The 25,917-nt window shown below is 42.0% G+C and overlaps 1 protein-coding gene across 3 annotated transcripts in view; it reads left to right on the plus strand.

Moving 5' to 3' along the window:
• The window catches only part of DLGAP1 (DLG associated protein 1), a 225,454-nt gene extending 200,276 nt beyond the window's left edge, over positions 1-25,178 (plus strand). For all 3 annotated transcript variants that reach the window (XM_042870217.1, XM_042870219.1, XM_042870218.1), the window contains 6 exons: positions 1,057-1,430; positions 3,984-4,075; positions 11,657-12,075; positions 19,016-19,107; positions 21,385-21,537; positions 24,341-25,178. In XM_042870217.1, coding sequence (XP_042726151.1) covers positions 1,057-1,430; positions 3,984-4,075; positions 11,657-12,075; positions 19,016-19,107; positions 21,385-21,537; positions 24,341-24,550 — 1,340 coding nt within the window. In that variant the 3' untranslated portion in view covers positions 24,551-25,178. The remainder of the gene's footprint in view (positions 1-1,056; positions 1,431-3,983; positions 4,076-11,656; positions 12,076-19,015; positions 19,108-21,384; positions 21,538-24,340) is intronic.
• Positions 25,179-25,917: the final 739 nt, after the last annotated feature.

Genomic DNA, 25,917 nt, shown 5'->3' on the forward strand with positions numbered 1-25,917 from the left:
TACAAGCACATACAGTGCAAAAAGGGAGCAGAACAGCTGTAGCAGACTTACCTTTCATGTGGGTGGCACAGACGTCTGCCAATTAAAATGAATCATTTCTTGCCATGTGATTATTGTTAATGAGAATTCATGTTAACGTGTTTGTGTCTGAACTTTGCGCAGGTTAATGCCTGCATTTATTTGCTTAAAAAATAGAGCATATCATGATTGTTTTTTATTCTTAATGGACTTTTTTTCCTTCATTTGAGAGCATTCCAGGATTTCAGCAAAGCAGAGCTGCCAACTATCCCTTAAAGGAGTTTTTTTTATCTCCATGTACTGCATTCTGCATGTAATTCTGTATACATCAACCAATAGTTCCTAATTTGAGAACCTCAAGATAAGCTTCTGCATCCATATAGAAGCACTTATGATGAGAGCACGGCCATCAACATGTGAAAAGGAGTCCTCATAAACTTTTGAAGTCTTGTTGCAAACATTTATTCTTACGCTTTCCTTTAAGAAGTTCCACCAGCTGTCAGGCTTTAAACATTGACTACGTTACATTAACTCCATTTGTGCAAAATTAAGCATTTTTTAAAAAATACACATATATGTTTATTGTGAGAAATATGAGCAGCAAAACGTTATTTTAAACATGCCCTCCACAGCTTACAAGACTTTTTAAAATATCTGAATAGGCTGTGCAAAAATTGTAACAATTTATAACAAGAAATACACAAGTTCAAGCATGATGAGCATCAAGTCTTGGATCTTAGATGGGTTTATGATCTCTATCTGAACAAAGAAATGTAGCTTAAAAAGTATAAGTTAATAGAGTGGGGCAGGGCAGAGAAAGAGAAAACAATTGCAATAAAGCTGCTCTGGCATACACATCAGTACGAACAGAAGACACTGATAAGCAAGGTATTTCCCTAGCACAGTTATCGGAGCTTTTGGGGTTTCTTTGGCTAACAGCATTCTCCTTGCCTCTGCTCTGTCCATGCTCATGGTGTCTTAAGATGGTATACATACATTTTCCCTTCAATAAATCAAGAACTTTCATGTTTTTTCCAGTGTCATCCTGCATTACTACCTATAAGAAGACACCGCCTCCAGTCCCACCAAGAACTACCACCAAACCATTTATCTCTATCACAGCCCAGAGCAGCACAGAGTCTGCCCAAGATGCGTATATGGATGGGCATGGACAGAGGGGAGATATCATCAGTCAGTCTGGACTTAGCAACTCCACAGAGAGTTTGGACAGTATGAAGGCACTAACAGCAGCTATTGAAGCTGCTAATGCACAGATCCATGGCCCAGCAAGTCAACATGTAGGGAACAACACTGCCACTGTCACCACCACCACAACCATTGCCACCGTTGCAGTAGAAGATAGAAAGAAGGACCACTTCAAGAAAAACAGATGCTTATCTATCGGAATACAGGTACAGTACAGGATTTAGGTTGTATGTGTGCCATTGTTTTGAGTTTCTACGTTTATTTTACTGCTCGTTATGCAATGTTTTGTCTATTTTTTTCTTCTTTTTCTTTCAGATACCTATTAGAATTTCCAGCAGCTTTATAATGCTACATGGTACTAATGATGTTTTACTAATTTATCATAAAAACATCAGATTTGAGAATTTAAGTCTCCTTGCTGCTTGTTATTCAGCTCTGTTAAATTACACACATGAGCACTAATCTATGAATCATATCACAGCGGGGGTCAGAAAGGCATGAATTAAATCATTGAAAGGGAATGTGTAAAACAATGATTTACATTACACTATCACCCAAAAAATATTTTCATCCAGCCTCACTGGATTAATTGTCACTGCTTATTCATGCATTTCATAATGACTGGTGGCCGTTCGAATGAGGCAGCATTGTTTCCATCCCAGCCTCAAGAGCAGAGGATAAGTTCCTTCTGACTTGCCCTTGTTAAGGAAAATTACATTTTGTTACCTCTAGTGGAATGAAAGAAAACTAACCCTGCCAAAGTTCACTTGTATTTACAGAAAGGAGAAGAGCAAATAAACTAGGCCAATTTAATCTGCTATCTTAATTAATTTTTCCCATATGCCCCCACAAGAATGTGCATGGAAGGCCAACTATCTGCTTGCAGGATTAGCTCTTGCAACAAAGTACTTGAACTTGCAATCAACTGAAAATCAGCACAAGTTTTGATGGGAGATGAATCCCGAGCAAACAGAACAGCAATCCACAGCTTATCTGCCTTCACAAGAAAACATGATTTTTTTTTTTCCCTGCAGATGGAGGTTGTGTTTACAACCTCCTCTGTGCCTGGACAGGCTTATCTGATTAGCAAAGCCTAAGAACTTACCGTGAAATCACTGCATCCGCCTGACGAGATAGGAGGTGCTGAGCATGCCATCCCCAGGGGCAGCTGCCAGACAAGCAGTGACTTTACTCACCTTGTGCTTCTTCTTGGAAGGCCAAGAGTTACTACAGCCCGTGGGTCTGCTGCCTTTCTTGTACCCTTTCTCTGCTTCACAGCTGTTTGGTTTGGATATATTCTGAAAGAAGGGATATTTTTAGTGTTAAATGTAGGAGCAAGACCCAGATAGGACAGGGATAAAGGAACACCCTATTACTTATTGCCAAACCCAGTCAAGGCTAAGGTGCTGCTGTTTTATTGTTGTGATCCCTCCTTTCACTGAACAAAGCAACAAAGACCTTTGCAGACAAAGTAATGGGTAGAAAGAAATAAAGTCTGTGTTTGCAGCATTCCATATGAATAGCAGTAACATGAACCATGGTTACCAAGACACCATCTCCCATCTTTCTTTTCTGAAGGTAACATTGGTGCAAGTAAAGAACAGGGCTTTTAGGAGAAACAGGAGCCCCAGATTGCTGAAATCTGAGGAAAACAGAGGCCCAAATGCTGCTCAAGCCCCTGAAAATCTCCTGCTGAAACTGTAAAAATTACAGCTGAGTAGCTTAATCACCATCCATATGCCAACCTCCCTCCACTGACTGCAATAGAAGCCAAGTTCAGACTTACACAGAGCTCAGAGCAGGTGAACACCTTTCTTGTAATTTGGCCTAGAGCAGTGTAAGCCATATTAGCCAGGAGTTTGCTTCCTTCTATAATAAACATGAAATGCACATGTGGTAAGAACTCCTGCTGTGTGCCTTGCACCCCTCAGTTGCTCCTAGATCACCAGCAGTCTTTGCTGTAAACCTGTTTAACAAACAAGCAAAGTAAAGCTGTCAAAACAGTTACTTCTCTCTATTAGTTTTGTAATTTAAGGTGGAATTATCACCCTAAAACCTTACTGTTTGGTAATTACCTTGCTTCACTGTCTTGTTCTGAAACTCCTATCTTTCTGATCACTTTTCCTGCAACAAGGCTGTTATATTTGCTCTCAATAGCAAGCTGGTGGGAGACATGCTCGCTGCACCCGAGGTTCTTGTATAGCCAGGGTCAGAGTGGATGCACTGTGGTCCAAAAATGCTGTTTGCTGCCATGTTTGGGTTGTTTGTTTGGTTGGTTGGGTTTTTTTTGACTAACAATCCCTTATGTAGCATTGGGACTTAACAACTACAGTGACTGGAGCCAGAAGGACACTACCACTAAAAGTAAATATGCCATTTTAACATAACCATGTATGCAATGTACAAAGTAACAGGTAAAACCTACAGAATGGTGCAGTGCAGGAATTGGATTTGCAGCTGCTCAGAGGCTCTGGCAAATCTCAGCATCCAACCTCCATAACATACTGGACAAACTCCACTTGCATGTCTCAGGCCTAATGTCATCTTAACAGAGATGCCTTAGAGATTAACAAGAATGATGAATATTCATGAATAACATCAGCAGTGGGCGTACCAGAGGTAAACCATCCAAGTGGATGAAGGTAGCTATGGTACAAGCCATATGTGCAGCACTTAGTAGAGATCATGAATAGAAATTCTAAGTATTCAGGCGATATCTCAGCCAAAATATATTCTAATGAGCTACTAATCTTTTTAAGGTTGATGGTGCTGAAGAAACTGCCAAACTAGGTGAAAATAAAGCAACCAGTAAGTTCCAGTCCATAGGAGTGCAAGTTGAGGAGGAGAAGTGGTGAGTAAAAGATAATACTGTTTTTCTAAAGCAAGTAGTTGTACTACAACTTATTTCTATGAATTCCAGTTCCTGCGCACATGGCAACATAAATGTGCTTCCTGTCTGAGTCGTTAGGTCATTGGGCTGTTGTTGCTCAGAGGGCATTTTCCAGGAGCAGTAGGAGACGTGAATTTTGGTTTGCACCTGGCCAGAGCATGGCACGGGGCACATCATTGCTCTGCAGCAAGAAGGTTGTCCTCACAGCCTCTCCTGAGAAAAATTTATGGAATATGAGTTGACCACATTTTGCATTTTCCTGTAGTTTCAAAAGGCTAAGGTGATATCAGCAAAAAGAAATGTGTTATGCAACGACTCTGTCAGACTGTTACCAAGTTCACCATTAACCTGCTAAAACATCTCCTACTGGCAGACATTTCTTTATGCCTGAAACTTCAGCCCCGTTTACCCACAGCTCTTCTAGCACTAGATAAATGAGCACGTTGGAATAGGTGCTGAAGAGCCATATCCCTTCAGCCCGAGCACAAAGGCAGTAACTACCCCAGAAAGCCAACTCTCCCTCACCTCCCTTCTCCCACGGAAAATAGAAGAAGAAAAAAAAAAATAAGAGGAATGGAAAGGAAATAAAGAGATGGCTGTTTTGTAAATACCTTATTTCCAAAGTCCTCTCTCTATTGCTGCTCGTATTGCTCCAGAAAAAAAAAGGTAAGATTTGCCTGCAAAGATCTGCCCTGAGGAAGCATTATCTCTGCGTTGCCTGATCACAGCTGTGTTTTGAGGGATTTCTTGCAGATCAGGTTGAGGTTGCTGCTACTGAGAGCAGATGGACAAGCAGCAATCCATCATGGACTTTCAGAAGTGAACAGGCTGATAAAGAACAGCCCTTAATCCTCAGAAAATGAGTGTACTCAGGAAACAAAGTGCTTATCATCACAATTTGGCACTCACATTCTTTTTTTTTATGATTATTTATTTCTTTTTTAAGCATACCAAAGTACAATGTATTGATTATCTGTTACAGGAATAGAACTGTAAATATGACACCTTCTTCCCTTCCCCTGCACCAAAACATGTGCAGAACCTCAGAAAAGCCCTACCGAGATGAATCCATGACAAAAGTTAAAAAAAAACAAAACCTTTCAGGATTCAGAAATATTAAATGAACACCAAATAAAATGAAAAGAATGAGACAGCAAAAAATATAAATAACAGCAAATTGATTGTGTTTCTGTGCCAATCTAAGTTATTAAGCGTGCTGTAGTGTGCACTAGGAAAGCTCTTTGCTTAATGCACCAAAAGCCTACTGTACAAAATTTGTTACACTCCTTAGTTTCCTACTCTTTCCACTCCCTTTCCCTCACCTCACATGATGGCCATTCTCACCATAAGGAGTCTTACTTCCTCACACCCTTTTAAATATTCCTGCTTCTGCACTTGGACCGAGTGAGCAAAAACTTTTTGCCTCCGTGTTGATCCAAGTGGCTCAAAACCAGAGCATCACAGGAGCAGAGCTATCCCTTCTTTCTCTTTGGCTTAGACCTTTCATTAGCCCTTCACTCTCCGCAACCTGGGCTTCCTGCCAAGACAAATGACTCTGAATCCTCCTCCTCTTGCACTGCTCAAGGGATAAACGTGCCTAACGCTCTCTGACCACATTACAACTTGATCCATCACTTATCCTCAGTTTTTTATACTACCTGCTCTCAACTCCTTTCGTACCTATTCCCCAAATTTAACTCCGATTTTTAGATTTTACTGAGTACCATTCTCAAGTCCTTCTCTTAGGGGAGGAAGAATAAAAAAAGTATACGTTTCTTTCAACAATGACCTCATAATCTTCCTGCTGTTTCTCTCTTATCTCTCACCTGATCTCCCTCATGGTGATAACAAAACCCCAGATAACATATTCCTCCTCTTTCTTAACATGACTTATCCCTTCCAGAGACAAGTTCGAAAAGTATTGCTAATGCAGCTGACATTTTCAGTTTAAACTTCTTCAGATTGTCTTTTCTCTCTACCTTTGAGTCCTTCTTGGCCTCAAGGGACCACCTTGCCTTCCTCACCTACAGAAGATGATTGAATTGTCGGAAGTTAGCCAGTTCTACTGGACCAGAAAAGGAGAAGCTATATATTGTGCCAGGCCAACTATGACACCTTTATTGAATAAAGGCTATGTCTTTTATTGCTCTTTGTCTCATAACTCAGTAATTACTTTCAGTTTGTTGCATTTTATTATGTGTGCCCCTGGATTTCCTCCTCTTACATCTTCACCCAAAAATTATCTTGCTCATTGCTCCTAGTTATACTGTCAAGTGGTTACTGTACTTGGTCTGCCATCACAAGAAATTTTGAATGCTGACACAGTGGTAGATTATGGTCTAAGGACATTGCCACAGGAGAGTAGGACCGTAGGCACATGTATGCATATTCCTCATATCCTTCTTCTCTAGCTTCTATGGTGATAAAGGAAGCTCTCCCCACCTTTTGGCGTAGTGCAATGTCTGGTATGTGGTACCACAGCATATAAAGTGAAATGGCTTGAAGTGGTGATGTGGTAATATTAGAGAAAATATGCTTTTCTATGGTCTTCAAGGAACAACAACCACTTTCTTTTTTTTTTATTTATTTAGTCTTTTGGGTTTTACAACTTCTTGTCCTGACAAAAGAAAAAAAAAAAAAGGAAAACTCAGGTTTTAGGGTCTCCCCTGTACAACCAGCCAGTTGTATGCTCTAACTCAAACTTCTGAACTCCTCAGTTCCTAGAACGTATCCTTCAAAACTGTATGTTAGCTGAGCTGAGATGGGACTGAGATTTCCTTGATTTTGGTCTGCAGCATTATCTGGCTTCATGTGTTCTCCACAGTGGAAGCCATTCCATTGAGAAATTCTAAGGGATTTTGGTGACATGAAACAATAATAGAGGATTCGTTTCCCTGTTAAGACTCCTAGTGATGAAAAAAAAGATTATGTCAGTGGGAGAGGGGGATGGATAGAGCAAAGAACTTAACATCATGTACCTTGACGATGTATGGCAGAAGATCCTGCCATCCAAAGTCCTCCATGTCAGGGCTGCCGTATAAAGTCCCCTGTTTGCTCTGTTTTGCTGATGGTTGCTGCAACTTTAACAGAGAAATACACAGCAAGAAAGAGTCAGCCAATAGGTAAAGCGAGGCAAGTCTAATCTAATCTAATCTATGAGAGTCTGACACCAGTTGGTTTGGAATCAGCATCTGTTCTGGGGTTTTGTTTTTTGTTTGTTTCTTTAGGAAAGAAATGAGTTGAAATGTAAACATGTTTTTCAAAAGAACGTTTAGGAGTAGAGAGTCAAATGCTAACAGGTGATGCTGTTGTTGCTGTTCAAAACACATCTACTGTTGCTCTCCATACAGGTTTATCCAGTCTGAGGTTTCATGGCTTTCTGCACCGCAGGCCAGGTATCTGCTGTAGTTCTCTGAAGCTGTAATTATTACACCTTGTGCCTTCAAGGCACAACTGAATACAAAAGGGCCAAGCCTGAAAGCAGAGGAAGAAGGAAGTCTCTGCTAAAAAAAATTACCAGTGATTTCTGAACCTTTTTCTTGTTTTGTTTTATTTTAGGTAAAGCCATGAATGTTTTGTGTGTGTAGAAAACAATAAGAACTTAAGCTCAACCACTCTCCTGTTTTAAATGAAAGCAGAGCAAAAAGAAAAAAAAAAAAGAAAAAAGACACATGGAACACAAATGGTATTTTGCAAGAGTAAAACATCCTGGAAATGAGTGAGGAAGCGATGTCAGAGACTAAGATTCCCATCTATTAGGCAGCTCTTTTAGATGTGCTGGAGGTAGGCAGATAGTGGTTGTCTTCCTGTATTTCCGTGTCATTCAACATACATTTCCTTGGGAGTATTTTTTTAATTTTGAACTGATGCTATACTCTATTGCCAACTTGTTTTTCTTTTGAAAACAGATAGGTTACACAATCCAGTGCCAAGAAGCTGTCAAGCAAGCCTGTAGCATACTATTATATAGATAAAACAAAAGCAAAAGAAAGTAGGTCATTACGTTTTATTTGTTGAGCAGAGTCTGGCTTTTGGTGGTACTAGCCTATATTGAACCCAGTAAGAATATAGTCCTGAAAGCTTTGAAATGTAGTGCCTCCAGCAATGCATTCTCTTGGCAAATATACCTTGATGTTTCCACATTTGAGATTCAATGTAGACTGAAAATCGAAGGTGTTATCTGAAACTGTAAATGGCCATCCAAACCAGAAGCAAATCAGAGTCTAGGACACTGCAGAAAGCAAAAGTAGGAGTGATATGGAGGTAGAGGTATGGAGAAGAATGAGGTTGACTTAGGAGCATTGCTTTTCTCCATTACTCTGGAAGATGTGGAGGATGCTTGTGTACTGCTTTGGCTCTCAGTGAACGCAACCTATGTGACTGAAAAACAGATGTGTAAGCACGGTGACTGTATGTCAGTAGGTGTGTGTATGCAGGCAAGCATGCATTTCAGTGCAAATAAGGTTTTGTCAGGTTGGTGGCCAAATTAAAGCAGTTTAAAAAAAAAAATGACAACAACAACAACAACCAACACAAAAAAAAAAAAAAAAAAAAACATAAACTAGACCCAAAAAATGTTCACTGTCAAATCAGCCTAAAGCTAAAATCTTTCTAACCATTGATACCAGTCGAACTGCTTTCTCTGCCAGGGGCCAGGAGCAGATCCTCCAAACAAGTCTAAAGGAATGTGTGCAAAAGCAAAGTGTGAAGGGTGTGTACAGGGCAGTGCTTCTCCCCACAGACCTCCCTGCTCAGCTGCTGGCTGTTAGGGACTTCGGAAACCCAAGTGTAACAGCCCTTCCCAGACCTGTCTCCTGTGAATTTGTTCAGCTTCTCTTTGAACATATTTCTACCTTTGGCTTTCCCAGGATCCTGCAGCAGTTTAATTACGCACTGTGTGAAGAAGCACTTCCTTTTGCTAAATTTAAATCTGTAGGCCTCTCAGGCTTACAGCTGGCTGCCTTCCTCCCCACAGCTCTTGCCTTCTGAGTGTGGTGAGGTGTCAGCTAGTCGGGATGCCATAAGATTCTCATGGCCTTCCTCAGCCATCTGCTTTCTAAACCAAGAAAAGGCTTTCCTCCCATGGAAGCCATACCATTTCTCCACTTATCCTTGTCCTCCCTTCTGCAATTTTTTCTGCCATATCAGTCTATAGAAAAATGCTTTGCTCTGCTTGTCGAAGGATAAATACTGTCAAGCTGAAGAGTTCTGCTAGCTCCATATTTTTCAGCTTGCTGGTGCACGTCATGCAAAACTGCAGTGCTGTAACCATCTTTTTGTATCTTTTTGTGTTCTAGCCCACCGTATTTAAAAAAAAAATCTACACTATTATTAAAGTTTTTCAGGGTCTAGTTTGGCTGTGAAACTATTTCAAACTTTTTTCTGCAGAGCAATTAGTTGGGCTTTTTCTTGTTTTTTTTTAATTGGAGAACTGTTCCTGACTCCAGTACTACTTTGCCCCAGTCCTCCCAAAGTCCCACAACATCTACCAGTAATCTGTTCTACCAGCAGGAGTTGATACAGCTCTCCTTGAGTTTTGCAGTATGGTTCCTTAGGTATCTGGTTGTATTGGGTACCTGAAATTTTCTTTCCATCTGCTCCTTCCCCAGCTTCAAACTGAAGACACTGTAAGTTGCTCTTATCTGATCAGCTGTTGCTTTCCAGTGGAAGATGGAGTAGAAATTAAGGGAAGTAAAATGGTGTTCGGCATCCAGCTCCATTGTCACTGAGATTTTCATTGCTGCTCAAGCCCCAAACTGTTGAGGACAAAGCAGCCAAAATGTCCCAGGGAAGCAGGTCCTAACACTGGTTTCAGGAGTAAATATGAGACTGTGAACAAGTTAGGACTGAAGTACCAGCTGCCTGAGTGTGATGGCATCTTAAATTATTAAGGAATCCCTACTTAATTAAAAGCTATGTTAATTCTGAAGGCTAAATCCAGAAGGGTGGATAGTACTAGGACAAGGGGGAATGGTTTTAAACTGAGACAGGGGAGGTTTAGGTTAGATATTAGGAAGAAGTTTTTCACTCAGAGGGTGGTGATGCAGTGGAACAGGTTGCCCAAGGAGGTTGTGGATGCCCCATCCCTGGAGGCATTCAAAGCCAGGCTGGATGTGGCTCTGGGCAGCCTGGTCTGGTGGTTGGCCACCCTGCACATAGCAGGGGGTTGAAACTGGATGATCTTTGTGATCCTTTTCAAGCCAGGCCATTCTGTGATAAATATTACTGAGTTCAATAGCATCGACATTAATTACTTGATAGTTTCACCTCCTTCCACCTTCTCCATCTGTCATGGGGCAAAACAAATATCTGCCTCACTTGTATTTTTCCTTTGTTCTCAGCACATGAGTTTCTAGAGCTACCTTATCTGTACATTTGCCTGAAAATTTCCCAATCATTCCCTTCATAATTTACTGCTATCATATTTGCTATCACTTACTATCCCCTATAGCACATTAGGTGTCTCTTACTCCTCATAGATCTCTGTGCTTCGTCTGTATCTTCCTCTTCACCTCAGCTTCCGTGGACTGCAAAATTTGGAGTCTTGCTTACTTAAAGATAAAAGAGACTAACACCCAAACCTCCGTTTTCCCATGCTTATATCTTCTCCCTTCCTGGCTTTCCTACATTCTTACAGGGTTTGCTCCCTCCTCTCAGAGACTCCAAACATATGGAAGCAATGCAAGATGAAAGGAAGTTATCTATACTGTAGCAGCCATCATGATGAGAGTAATACAGTTTTGTGTAAACTTTTGTGTAAAAGAGACTGTTGTGAGACCAAGGTTTGAATGTGTAAAACAACATGTCTTAATGCTGGGAATGAGTGCTAAAGGTGTGAGTGCTGCCAGTGGTACTTGGAAAAGCAGGAAATTAGTAGGTACATTGTTATGACGAGCAGTTACAAGGAAGCGATATGAAATACTTGGCTGGGCTTGAAATACTTATCTTCTTCATGGGTGCAAGGTATAATACTACAGAAATAGTGAACTCATTGATACTAGTTTCTTATCAATCTCACGTACATGATTTTTAAAACATGACTACTGAGTTCAAGTGTGCAACTTTAATAGGGTATGAGTTAGAAAAGTTGAAAGACCTTGGGCAGCTTGATCTGGTAGGTGGCAACTCTGCCCACGGCATGGGGTTGGAACTGGATGACATAAAGGTCCCTTCCATCCCAAACCATTCTATGATTCTATGATCAGTCATTACCTAAAACTGGACCTCTTTAACCTTTCATGAACTGTTGACCTGAAATCCTGGGACACCAATGCTATTAGATGCCACATGGGCTGGCTTCTTTAAACAACACTGTCATTGGTGCTTCCCTCATTAAGAGGCAGAGAGATGTCTATTGGCTCACAATGCGAAACAAAGTTTATGGCAATCATTTCCAGAAAGAAAAATGGAGTGTAGCACTGAAAGCCATGACTGCCAGTCTTAGGAGGAGAAGAGACTTCTTAAGAGACCCTTTCTTACCTAACTTTTCTCATGCCACCTAGCAAAAGCTTTCTAAACATTTTGTGTTTGTGCTCTTCAAAGCTTTCGCAGGTTTACACGATCTAATAGTGTAACAACAGCTGTGCAAGCAGACCTGGATTTCCATGAGAACTTTGAAATAATCGACCCTCAAGAGGACAATTTGTGTTCTGGACAAATATCAAGACAATTTTCACGAGATGCAAGCACCTCTACCGTTAGCATACAAGGGTCAGGAAACCATTACCATGCGTGTGCCGTGGATGATGACTTTGAGACAGATTTTGACCCGTCTATTTTACCTCCTCCTGACCCCTGGATTGACTCTATCACTGAAGATCCCCTGGAAGCTGTTCAAAGGTCAGTGTGCCCACGAGATGGCCACTGGTTTCTGAAGCTACTGCAGGCAGAGAGAGACCGTATGGAGGGCTGGTGCCAACAGATGGAGAGAGAAGAACGGGAAAACAACTTACCTGAGGACAGTAAGTAACTGACTACAGTAATATTGCAACTTGGAAAAAATTGTTTAATACAGGCCAAACTGACTCCTATTAATTCATTACTGTGCCCTTTCTTATCTACCCAATGAAGCTATGGTCATAATTCTCAAAAGGACTGTGTGTATATATGCAGTAATACTTATTAAATTTGATAGAGCAAATGCTTGACGCTTCTGAAACTCAATAGATATTTTGGGATTGCAGTTAGGAGATTGTGGTTAGGGATCTTTCAGTGTGAAGATTTCTTAACTCTTCTTATTTATTTGAAATGAAAGGAAAAAGGAAATGAATTAATAATAGAAAAAAACTCTACTCTACTCAAACTTATTAGAAATGGATAAACTGTTTCTGTTGGAACTTTCCATTCAGCCCAGAGTAAGAAATGACCGTAGAGAGATTTGATCAGTTACACAGTACTGTAAGTAACTGGAAATTGACTAATAATGGAAAATATTAGATAGCTTTAGCATTTACATTAGCATGTACATTCAGGTTTTCTATTTCTACAAAATTCTATTATATAATTGATTAGCTATTTCCTCTGAGGGAAAATACGGAAGGATTAACCTTCAAAGCGTATCCAGAATCCCCAAGTTTTAGAGTATTTGAATCTCATTTTTAATTTATATCATCAACAAATTCAAAATGTCATTGAGCATGTATCAGAATACAAGGGTTTCAATTTGTTAGTACACAAGAAATAAAGCAAAAAAAAAAAAAAGGTATAGATTGAAAATGATGTGTGCGCACACATCATAAATAGGTAATATCAAACATTTGTAAGTCTAAGTCAGAAAAACACACTTGCTTTCTGTTTGCTGCAACAACCAGCGTGAAAAGTGATATGTATTTGATTTGTCCACTGAAGCAGCCACTCACCTTAAAGAAAGGATGTGTGAATTTTATGGAGCTGGTGCATGCAAAATGCGTACATCTGTATGCAGAATTTTCTCTCTCTGATATATGATAGTTTGGAAGGCTCTTCTTTTAGGTAGTGGTGGGAGAAGCCAGTTGTGGGGGAGACAGGTGAAGCTGGGCTGGCTGTCCCCAGCATTCTTTGTAGCATACGTGGCATGTCCTATGGGTTATTTGTGGTGTGTCATGTGGGTTGTTTCACCTTTGGATTTTTCAAGCCAGCTCTTCTCGTGAAAGCAGGAGGAGAGGGGTCATCAAGGCTCTGATGCTGCTGGCCACTTAGGCACTGGGCAGCTGCCTCCAGTGAGGGTTTGACATGTCCTGCTCTACCTGGTGCCAAGGGAAAACATATGGTAGGGCTACACACTGCCCACTCAAACAAACAAAAACTCGCTTGTTTCAAAGCCAGCCCCAAATTATGGCATTTTATACACCTACAAACTTTGAAGAGAGGGAGAGGACAGAAGTATGTGGTTTGGTTTTGCTGGAAAAAGTGCAAGTGGAGCAAGGAGTGCATCCTTTGTTCCAACCTGACATCAGCAGCGCGTGTTTGGCCAGATAACTGAGTAATGAGAGCATGCGATGAGTGAGGCTCCTTGGACACGGCGGCAGCTGACAGAGGGCTCGCTCCCCCAGCACTGCCCGTATAGCAATTCCGTTGCCCACAGACAATGCAGCCCTTGTGCAAAACAGCTGCCAGGGACCAGCCCACTGCGGCCTGCCAGGAGAAGGGTGTGCTGCAGGGGGTCGTGGGCGCTGTTGGGCTGGGAGGGAACCCACCAATGGGCCCAGTGCTCCGAGCCCAGAACGGAGTGTGCTGCTGTGTATGGGAACAAGTGCTGGGGTGGTGGCTGCCTGGTGAAATGCCTATATAGAAAGGAAGATAGCTCCCCTTGTGCCATGAATTATTTATTGGCTGGTATGCTCTGGTCTTATCTGAAATCATTTTCTGATAAAACTGTAGCATGCATAACAGGCGGATGAATTGCACTCACACTTCAGGCTGGGGTACCCGATAAGGCTTCTCCATATTTTATTGGCATGGGGGTGTTAGCTACCAGCTCTACTGCTCTCCTTAAAATAAATTGATAATAAAAATGCTATTTGACATGTGAGGCTAAACATGCTGTAAGAACAGACTAAAGCTTAGGATCAGCCCCATGGCTCACTCTGCCTTTTGCTGGATTATTGCTGCTGTTTTTGACACATGTGGGTGTTTGTAGCTGTAAGAGCCACAGGACTGCATTCTGCACAGTGTCAGATGCTTCCCATCTGGGTTGTAACGTAACTCCTGCTCTGAGACATCCATTGAAAGCGGACGGCGGGGCCTGGTGCTCCACAAATCTGTGCAGTATGGAGATAGTTGTGAAGCAAGTCATGCTGATGATATACCAGTTAAAATGGGAAACCAAGGCTCTGACCAGATGTGTTGCTAGCTGCCTTGTGTGTAGGTTGTTCTCCTCTGGGCTGGTCTGACAACAAAGACTGACCCCAAATCTGTTAAAGTCTCCAAACCGGTGTCTCCACAAATGCAGCCAGTATTGGCAAATGAAGCTGTTTGGGTGCTCTCTGCCAACCTGCAGACGCTGGCTGTGCACCTTTGTCCCCATCCACTCCCATCTTCATTTCTTCCCGGAAGGGCCTTACCTACACAAGTGCTTTTCTGAGGAAAAGTATCTCTGAGATGGCAGCCATGCTGGGTGGTGGAGAAAGAAAGAGAGAAATCCACAAACAGTGAAAGAAGTTAGGGAAAAGACATGAAGCGTGCTAGTAAAAGCCAAGTCAGAGAACACATGGAAATTTCTGTACTCCCAGTGAATAGCATTTACTCATGCAGACTGCCCTATTAATTTAAATGAGATCACTGCTATAAGTAAATATGGTTCTAAGCAAAGCCTGCCTGCTCCGAAGTTTGTTCCATGGCTATTTTCTCCTTAATAGCTCAGCTTAAGACCTGAGCAATAGCTTTAACTTTGAATTTCCTGGCTTTTGTCATGCTTGGCGTCATTTAAATGTAGATCTGTCAGGATGAATAGGCTAAAACACTGGCCCATCCTTGCTTGGGAATGGGTTGTGACAGCTCTATGGCAGGATTGCTTCATATGCACAGTGTGCAGCTGACATCTGCAAGGCAAATGTCATCCCAGGCGCCTGCCACTCTGCTTCTGTTCCTGCCCCTGGGTCCTGGGACAGGGCTGGGAGCCTTGCTCCTTGCTACCTGCCGACCAGCTGTTGGCTCATCTGGACCCTTTGCTACCCACCAGCCCGCCTCTGGCACATCTAGACTCTTTGCAGCCTGCCAGCCAGGTGCTGGCTCATCTTGGCTCCTTGATGCTTGCCGGCCAGGTGTTGGCACATCTGGGCTGCTTGCTGCCTGCCAACCAAGTGTTGGCACATCTTAGCTCCTTGCTGCCTACTGGCAAAGTGTTGGCACATAAGGTCATCATCAAGCTGCAGCCCAAAGCTCTTCCTTTTTCACTCTGGTACGCATTGGCAAAGCTGAAATGCTACCAGTTGGTGTGCTAAGACCCAATAATGCATCTGTTCCTCAAAACTCCCTGCATTATCTGTTATGGCTTATCGCATCACATCAGTCTGATAGTTTTATCTTGTTTTCTTGTGTTTTGTCACCGTCATTACATGCAGTCTCCTCTCAGGGTAAGGAGGGTGACAATATCACTATTTATTTGCTTATGGCTGAAATGATTTTACTGTCATTTCATTTCTTTTCCCACAAAAAGCCCCCAGTGGGTCCTATCCCATTTTTGGAACTATGAGAAGTAATCACATGTTGCTTAAACAGCACATAGTCCGAGCTTATACTTCATTATGCTTTCAAAGAGCAACAGGCAAGGGACTGAGAGACATCAGGAAATTCCCTGGCATGTGTCTGTCCCAGAATCACGTTCTGAGACCCCTGATCTGGAATAACAATGGTGAGGAGACTGAATTGTGTTAAAGTAGCCGTATCAAAGTAACAAAGCTGTTCTTACAGAACAGATACATCTTCCTATTTCTTAAAAGTTGCTACAGGAGATAACTGGATTTACATGGAAGGAAGTCAAAGCGGAAAAAAAAGAAAAAAAAAAAGCAACAGACAGGCAAACAAAAACACTGCAGTACACACTTCTCCCCCCGGGGATGGGGTGACAACAAAGCATATGATGGATGTTAATAACATTGCTTAATGCATTACTGGAAGGCATTCAGATCCAACAGTGCTGAGTGTGCTGTATAACCCTGTATAGAATAGAAAGCAGGCATGAATAACATTATATAGGTGTTTATCTCTGTTATGATTGCATCTTAATGGGTTGGTATGCTTTGTTGTTACTTGGTTTCGTGTATTTTGTTTGCATCGCATTAGCTGAAAACATCAATTTGAATGTTTATATGTTTTTGTCCTGTACCCCTTGCTTTCTCCGGTTCTTTTCTAATACATATTATCTATCTTTGCAATTCCATTTATTTTTTTCAGGATATGGCTTTAATTATTTTCTGCAAAGAAAGAGTCAGGGGCTGTTCTGAGTCTTTGTTACTTTGCTACTCTTTAGTCTTTCTCTTTGGCAATGGAGGCTTTGACTAAGTAAAAGAAACGGGAAACACTAAAAGCAACACGAGTTTGGAAGCAGAGCTAAGGCTTTGATAAGGCTTTGCACCTTGTGGAGGGACTCCTTCCTTTCAGTCTTTTGCATGCTTTGTCTTTTTTTTTTTTTTTTTTTTTTTTCCCTAACTCCCGTGACCGAGTTGGTTGTTGACTGGTTGCACATTAACAGGCTGCTTGCACTGGAGGGGCGAGGAATCAGTGACACTTGACTAGATACAGCCGCCGCCACAGCAGAAATGGCAACAATAGGGAACAGCATCAGCATGCATCCCACAGTCAGCTGGGATGATGGGTTTTCGGCAAACAGCCAGTCGCTAGGCAGCCAAGGACAAGGGCTTCCTTCTCCCTCTGCTGAGATCTCTGAATATTAAGCTCTTCTTCCCCCAGAAAAAGGAGCCAGCAAGGTGTGTTTATATCCACTGCTGCTCAGGACGTGACCGCCGCTTGGTTAACACAGGCATCCAGGAGCAGTCCGTCTCATCTGCTTTTTCCTCCCAAGAAGCCCAGAGACCATTTTTTCTCCTCTGCTCAAGTCTTGGGAAGCATCGGAGTGGCGGAGCTCCAGATGAGGCAGCTGTTCCCAAATATACTCAGTGGGAAGAGTTTTCATAACAATGGGAACCACATGAAAGCTGGCAGAGAAGCTCCTCCCACTATTGAAGAGCCCTTTCAGTTGAGTGGTTTGCATATTGGGTTGCATAAATGACTAGACACACCAAGGGGTCCATTTTCAGCACTGTGCGCATAGAATTAGACACGCAAGCCTTGCTAACAATAATGAGAGTTGTGTGCAAAACTCCCTGCGCAATATGCTGAAAATATTCTGCACAGTGGATCTTCCAGCTCACGGCAATTTCCTGGCAGCTCAGAGCAGAGTTCTGGGAACAAAATGAAAGTCTGGGCTCTGTGTGTGTTCACAGAGCCCTCTCCTTTAGTCCTCTAAAAGATGTGAAAGGAATCTCTCCCCCCTTTTTTTTTCTTTCCTTTGTACGTCTAGAGTGGAAATGAACTCTGCACCCCACTTTTTCTTAAGGATGGAGCTTTAAGGCTATTGATGCACTGCTGTGCATCTGGTTTGGGTTGGTGGTGGGTGTTGATGCCAGCTTACCCAGCATGTGATCCGTGGGTGAATCCCTTGGAGATGCCTTTCTCTTAGCAAGCATTGCATGGCCACATTCTGATCACACTCTGCAAACACGTGCTGCGGCTGCTTGTAGGACTGCGAGACTCCTAACATATTGTTAGAAGGGCTAGGTCAAAGTAGGTCAAAGTTGCCTCTTTCCCCCCTCCCCCCCACTTTTTTTTTTCTTTTCTTTTTTTCTTTGTAGTAAGTCAAAACATTTAGCAGTACTTTCCCAGTGGAGCTCTGCCAACTTTGCATTTGGTTTTGCACACAATTGACTACTCAAGGAACGGTGCAGAGCTGTGGAGCAGTATATATCTTCCATTTATGCCAACAATTCATCTCCCTGAGCAGTCCACTCCATTTCTCTCTTTCCTGCCCTTCCCTCACCACTGGAAAATTGTCTTGGAGAAGCTGCTCTGGTTACGATGCCTGGGATAGTGGGTAATGTTGATGTTGATGAGTAGAACTGATGGTGAAAGTTGTTGTTGTTCATGGTTTTCACTAATGAGGTGGTAATTATTTTTTGATTATGTGGTGTTAATTTTTAAATCACTCTTTAAACAAAGAGTTAAGGGATAAAAAGTTGTTTCAGCTGGGAGGAAAACACCTGCCTTCAGTACAGAGCAGCCCTGGACAGTGCTGTTCTGCATTTAAAGGCAGAAGCCACTTCCAATACTGCTCATGAAAAAAAAAAAAAAAAGCCTCAGAGGGTCTGGATGAGATTCATCAGTGTGCTCTACAATCCCCAGTCCCTTTCTCAGATTCCAACTGAGCAGCCTGAAAACACAGCATCACTTGCTGCATGAGATGGTAGACTGCAGCTCAGAGCTGCAGTGATTTCTCTAGCCATGTGCTTATTGTCAGCTTTGGAGAGCTGTGTGCCATTGTGCAGAAAGCTAGGTTTGTGTTCACAATTTACGTCCAGTGTTAGTTAGAGATGTAGTCTTTTTGAGTGCTTTCCACACAGGGTTCAAAAGATGGTGACTACTTGTATCTGTCCTATCATGAAAGAGCCCTGTGGTAGTTAGGAGTTGCTTAATTTCAGAACAAGAAGCAGCTGTAGCAACAGATTAACATTTAACCAACGTGTGATGCCCTGAGAAACCTTAGCCTGCCTTGGCCTGATACAGATCTATCCTCAAGTTCCTCAGCTTCCCCATAACCTGCGTTGGAAAACCAGCACTGCCTTCTGTGTGGCTTTACTTCTCATTTTGTAGGCTTTTGGTTGCCTGCAGCAAGGAGAGCATTATTACTTACGCTTCTTTTTCTCTTAGTTCTAGGGAAAATCCGAACTGCAGTGGGCAGTGCCCAGCTCCTAATGGCCCAGAAATTTTACCAGTTCAGAGAACTTTGTGAAGAAAACCTGGTATGTAACTTTTCTGATAAATACTGTTGCGTTTCTCTTACTAACTGAAGAGCTATGAACAATCTTACCTTAAAGTAGACCATTGTCTGACCAGCAACTTTTGCCAGTAGAGGCCTTGTTATGAACTTGGGAGTAAGTCTATCAGAACTGGTGACATTGATGGGAGTTTTGCTAATAGTTAAAGATCCTGAAAATAAAGAAAGGGAAAAAAAATCTTGGTGAGATATCACTGAAGTTCTGTCTATCCTTTCATATCTGAGCTCAGTTTGTATGGGCACAGAGATAGGTGGGTTCCTTCTCAGGGTATTCCAAGGTAGACCAGAGGTCTCATGAGTGGGGCTTTCCCACACAATACCAATGCCACCTCTATTCAGCAAGACAGAAATAGCAGGAAGTCAGATCCTGAATGCTGGTGCCATGTGTTTCAATGCCTGAACAGCAAAAGAGAGAAAAGTAATTCCACAAGTTGTAAAAAGGCAAAGAGGCAAAAAGACAGTGTGGTATAATCATGATAACCATATATAATTTGTGTATGCCCCTACTATTACTATCAATATATTTATTATTTTTATGCTGTTAATAGTGGCAGCATCAAAATGATATTCATTACAATTAATAGAAATATATCTTATATTATGTGTCTAAAACAGTATTCTCTAAAATGGCAATGCTTACAAAAAAAAGTCAGACCTTTAAGTTAACAATCCATCCTTGCACATTGCATGGATTTAATTCCCAATTTTGACCCAAGTTCCTAGAAGCCCAAAAAGCTGTCTGTCATCACAGAGCAGGGAAGGCACACCCTGGGACACTCACCATCATGACCATCTTCTACTCCACTTAATACACCCCTGAAAACCCAGACCCGTACCAAAATCTGCCTGCAGTAGGCAAATGCAACAGAAATCATTTCTGTCTGAATGAGCCTTCCAATTCTTAAGAGAAAAATTGAAAAAGCTATCAGGTCATGCAACGTTGTGAATAAAATCCTGCAACTGGGCAACATGCTGATGTCAAACACTAACAAAAAATAGGAATGCATATATAATCTCTGTTCTCCTTATGAATCTGAAATTAAATGCTTTATTGTTTTCTACAGTTGCTGCTTTTATAGTATAACCATCCAGTCAAAGTCAGTGTTGAGGTGAAAAACACAAATAGTTGGAAATATCCTACAAAAGCCAACTGACTGGTGGGTTTGTTGTTCCTGAGGTGAGGGAGAAGACTTAAGCACAGAGTAACATTTGAGCCATATAAAACAACACGCAGGGCCTAATAATAATTTATTTTTGCATTTATACAATTCATGTATGCTCACGCAAAACTTCCAGAGCTAAGCCACATCAAAGGGACATAGGACAGAAGAGGATTTCTAGCCGTGCTGCTTTAGGGATGCTGATGGTCCCAGACATGTTCTTCTGAGGATACTCTGAGATTGAATGATCCTTGTGGGTCTCTTCCAGCTTGGAATATTATATGATTCTATGATGAAGTGAACTGAGTTTGCACAATGCAGAGCAGCCTCACTGCACTGAGTTTCATTGAGTTATCACCTTGCATATGTGGGACAAACCTACATGCTGAGGTCCATGAGTTTGAAAGTGAGGATAAGCTGCATCTGCTTGAAAACTCTCAGTTTGATGTAGTGCTCCTGATGTATTTGATAGACACCCAGCTATCCAGCTTCTCTGTGGTCCTGGGACAGCTGTGGGTCAGCACATCTCTCTTTTCAAAAACATGCCTGATAAAACGGGATTACTGTAAGTTTTTCACCCTGCAGATATTACTTTTGTCAAAAAAAAAAAAAAAAAAAAAACCACAAAACTGGCCCTACGTGTCTGACAGGTAACTTTAACTGAAATTATATGTTTTTCTAGCTCTAAGATTGAGAGTATGGAAAAAGTGCTCATTCACTTGTTTGTCGCTATCTGCACACACAGCAACTATACACTTGCACAGGTATCAGTCATCCTACCAGCATAAATATTGCAGGGAACCCTACCTCATTAAAGTGAAGAGGAGGCTGGCAATTAAATTCAGTGTGTTCAGGTTGCCACCTTTGAACCCACTGGTGGTGCCTGGGACCCATGGGGGCACAGTGTCTTGGTGCTGCCCTCTGGCTCTGGCAAGAGATCTCTGTTGTTTGTGTCTCCCTGATGGTTTGGATCTGCTGAAACTGCTTTGCTAGCAAGATTTGCAATCATTTACACAAATGCTTTACATTAAGAGATACTAAAGCCAAACTGTTGTTTTTTTTTCCTTTCTTCTCTTGTACAGAATCCTAATGCACATCCACGGCCAACCTCCCAGGATTTAGCAGGGTTTTGGGATATGCTGCAGTTATCCATAGAAAATATTAGTATGAAATTTGATGAACTTCATCAGTTAAAGGCCAATAATTGGAAACAGATGGATCCTCATGACAAGAAGGTAGAACATTGTAGATTTTGTATGCTTCATTTAAAACCCTGCACAAACACTGGACAAATTAAATAGGCCTCTGTGTTACAGCGTTGACGTTAAAAATGTGAAATGAAGCTCATATCAAATTAATTTCATTGTAATAACAATGTTTACATAATAATCATCTGGGATATTATCTGTAATATGTTTCAGGCATATTTTTAAACCAAATCTGTCTTTGTGAATCGGATAATGGGAATGTAGTACTTTGTTAAGTTTTACATTTAATCATATTAGACGATCAATCGTTGGAAGCAACTGCCTTATATATTGATTCTTAAAATTAAATAAATCACATTTACGGTTCACATTATTGCATATAGCAAGAGTTCTAGGTTGTGTTACTGAAAAAAAAGAGGGAAGCACTGTAACCATCGCTGACTTGATAACCGTATTACAAACAGAGCGATATCAAAAATATGCCTTCCAAAATATCACATGAAAGAACTCCTACATCTTTTTTGTTGTTGTTGTTGTTCATTTGTTGTTCCTTTTTTGTTGTTTTTTGTTTTGTTTTGTGGGGGTTTTTTGTTTGTTTGTTTGTTTGTTTTGTGATGGGGTGGTTTCATAAATGGGTCCACTTTGCTGGTAGCGCTGTTTACCCAAGAGAGCATAAAAATCATCTCGAGTGTTGGGCTTCTTAAAAAATGTAGTAGTCTTGTGTCACCATGAAAAACTACCACATCTCCAAGCGTGAGTCACCTTTCACTTTTCACTCTCATTCGGCTCCATTGCCTTATTTTTCTCCTCACTATCTACATCAAGACAAACAGCACCGGAGTAAGCCAAAATACACAAATGTTTCAGCCAATACTTTAAAGTCAGACCCATTCCTAGAGGAACCATGGGTCTCGTCCTGTCATGCTCCTATAGGTATGTAATATGATGACTGAATCTCCTTTAGACTGATTGTGACCAGTCTGATACCAGTGAGTAGAGTAAGCAGGTAGGAAAACAGGAAGGAGGGGACAAAACCTCTAGTGGCTCTGCTAGGTGTCCAGCTCCCCACACTCATTGTCAGTTCATTTCTGATGACCAAAGTGGCATTTTCTTTTGGGCAGATAATAACAATATTGAATCCCATTAATCTTGCAGCAGGAAGTTTGCAAAGGTAATGCTGGTAGCACTGTCTCTCCTCCAGTCAACACTAAATACTAGTTCATTAGGAGTGCCTTGCTCACACCACTTGTGCACACCTAGTGTTTTGTCAAGGGATGTGTGGGAATGTGTTTTCCTAGACCAAGGTACTGAAGGCAAGTCATTTTATTATTTATCTTCTTTTTTTTTTTTTTTCTTTTCAATATCTGTCAGAAAAGGAAGTTATAAATGTCAAACATGCATGCACAGAAATGCCGATGTATGGTCTTTCATTAGTTTATCTAGTCAAGCGGGAAGGCCAAGTGTTTTTAATTGCAGAGTAAGAAATGAGAGCTTTCCTTGCAAAAACGTGCTTTTTGTTCGCTTCTGAAAAAGATTTCAAGGAGTTTCTAACAAAAGAATATAACGGGTTAAAGGAAGTTGTGTTGAATAAATGGACCTATGGTAAGCAGGTAGAGATTTTGCTTTTTAAATAATTACACTGACTGTGTCCCTGGTTCAATTAGCATTTGTCTATGATTTTAAATGAAAGAGATCATCTCCTTTCTTAAATACTTAAAAAAAAAAAAAAAAAAAAAAAAAAAAAAAAGAACAAAGAACTTTCTGTGGAATTGATATTTGCAGTTGCCTTTGGCCTTTGCCACTGGTCCCTTTTAAAGCAGCACAGATTAATCCTTGGATGGAGAGAAAGAGCAAAGTATGAATAAGTGTAACTAAGCACCTTTATCTTTCGAGCTGTGGACGCTGTTGTGATCAGCATAAGAGAAAACGCAAGGGCAGAATGGGACCTTTGTAGTGTGATAAAATCCCTCCGCTCAGAGGCCGTGTTCACAGTTGGAAGGGGATGTAACTTAAAAGACAATCTAATTAACTTGACAAAGTCTTTGTGGCTGCCTGAAATTCAGACCTGAATACACTTTTCTTTTCCAGGAGAGATCCTGCTCTGATTTTTTTTTTTTGTATGCACACACCAGGCTGTACATAATAGTCCTCCTTGTCACTCGCGTAGCTGGAGCTAGCCGCCACTGTGATGATTAATGCATGTTCTCTTCATGGCTTTTAATTTTTTCCTACCGGTTTTTCAAGCTAGAGCTGACTGTAGGGTGGCATGTCTATTTAGCAGGAGGCTGGGGTTTATGCGTTTGCACAGACAGACTCAAAGAGGGGAATGTGGGGGGCAAGTTACTAAGCTATATGAAATATGTGCCTGACTATATGTTTCATGTTTTGGATGGTTACTGTTCCGATGCACCAGCCGCAGGCAGCTAGTGGTTGGGATGCCGAGCCCAGTGCATCTCAGCGCTGCCACAGGCCCACCTTGTGCCACACGCGTGCCGTTTTTAAGGGCCGAGGTGACGCACACATCCCGGCCCCGTCCAAGGACGGCCCTCAGCCGAGGTTGTTACCAGCCGCAGGAGCCAGGCTGCCGGGGCCACGCTGCCGAGAGCGGGATTTATTCCTCAGCCGCGTGGAGCGGTGCCAGTGGTACGAGGCCGCGCCTGAGATGCTCTCCTCTCTAGCTCAGTTTCTAGCCAGTTGACTGAAGACTAAAGGGCAGATAGGAGCTAACAGACCATAGGTAAAATGTGTGTTCTAACTACTGACGCGTCCTAGTTTTTCCCCCCTTTCCCTGAGAAGCTCTATAATGCCATTAACCTTCTGCTTTGATCAGGAGAGAAGGGTCCCTCCTCCAGTGCCAAAGAAGCCATCGAAAGGTCAGGTGCCGCTCATCCGGGAACGCTCTCTGGAGAGCTCGCAGCGTCAGGAGGCCCGCAAGCGGCTGATGGCTGCCAAGCGCGCGGCGTCCGTCCGGCAGAACTCAGCCACCGAAAGCGCCGAGAGCATTGAGATATACATCCCCGAAGCCCAGACCAGGCTATGAAGGGATCCGACCAGGAGGACTCTCTCTGGCAAGACAAGTCTCCTGTACAATCTGCCCCTCTAGGCTCCTGCTCCAGGTCACCGCCACCAAGTACTTGTACCTCCTCCTCCCTCTGCTCCCCCCCTCTCCCTGCTCTCTGTACGCAGTCCCGGTGACCCCGATGAATCCCACCACCGTGCCGTAGTTGTCGGTTCTCCGAGAGATGTCCTCTAACCACCCTTGCTTCCTGAAGGTTTGCCCATGTCACCATGATGCTTTGTCACATGTACTGATGCTGCCACCTCGCCTCATGTAAACGAGTACGATCCTTTTTCTGTTTGAAGTGAATAAATGCGGCGCTCGGATCCCCATGCACATGCGCACCTGTACAGTAGGCTCCATTTAACCCACCCATGACCTTTAGTCGATCTAAAGCTAGCCTGTTACCTAGTGTACAGCAATATCCAACCGCAGGGGATTTTGGAAATTTCAGTCACGCAGGGTGATCCTTTTGGACTCTGCCGTCTTCCTCTAAAAGATGAAAGGAGCTATGACTCGGATTCCCCTTTTTTTTATTGCTTTTTTTTTTAAAAAAAAAAAAAAAATGCAGATGGCGCACTTTATTCTAAACCTCCAAATCACACCTTCTCACCTGATTTTAAGGAGTCACCACGGGGGGAGAGCAGTTGGGGTGGGAGCGGGGAGGAGGGTAAAAACACAGACCTGGGGGTGAGAAATGAAAGCGTATCCCGCAGATGGGATGGTGAGGGATAGAAAGATCCCAAGGAAAGATGCCTGCACACTCACAGCTGCACAAACTGCCTCATTTTTATTTCATCAATCACTACTTAAACATTTCAATCAGCAGAAGATTGTAAATTCGATCTTCCAGGGAAATAATCTATTTTGAAAGGCAATAAAAGAGTGAAAAGGAAGGAAATAAGAAGCAAGGACAGTTGAAGATAATATAAAAGAAGGATTTTCTTGTCCAAGTATTAAGAATTTTTAAAATTGTACTGTATTGTCAATTCCTCTTGTATTGTATTGTATGGATTATATTGGTTAAAAAAAAAAAAAAAAAAAAAAAAAAAAAAAAAAACTTGTTTCATTGATGTCTTACTCTTGGTGGGATGATCCCATCTCACACATACACACAGCCACACACCAACACCTGTCAGCCAGTTGTACGCGGAGCCTGCCGTGCTCTTCTAGGCGAGGCGTTGCATTATCCACAGCCAGTTTATGCTACAGTGCAGACTGCTCCTCACCATGCAGTCCATACCTAGGTGTAAGGTTCTAAAACAGTCTCCTCCTGATAGTATAAAGTACCACCTGACCAAGAACAATAAAGTATTTTTCACAAGTTATGGGATCGGTATGAACTTAAT

The sequence above is a fragment of the Lagopus leucura genome, unplaced genomic scaffold (assembly GCF_019238085.1).
Source record: "Lagopus leucura isolate 7727_CA_CO unplaced genomic scaffold, USGS_WTPT01 Super-Scaffold_100002, whole genome shotgun sequence".
In the NCBI taxonomy this organism is placed as follows: domain Eukaryota; kingdom Metazoa; phylum Chordata; class Aves; order Galliformes; family Phasianidae; genus Lagopus; species Lagopus leucura.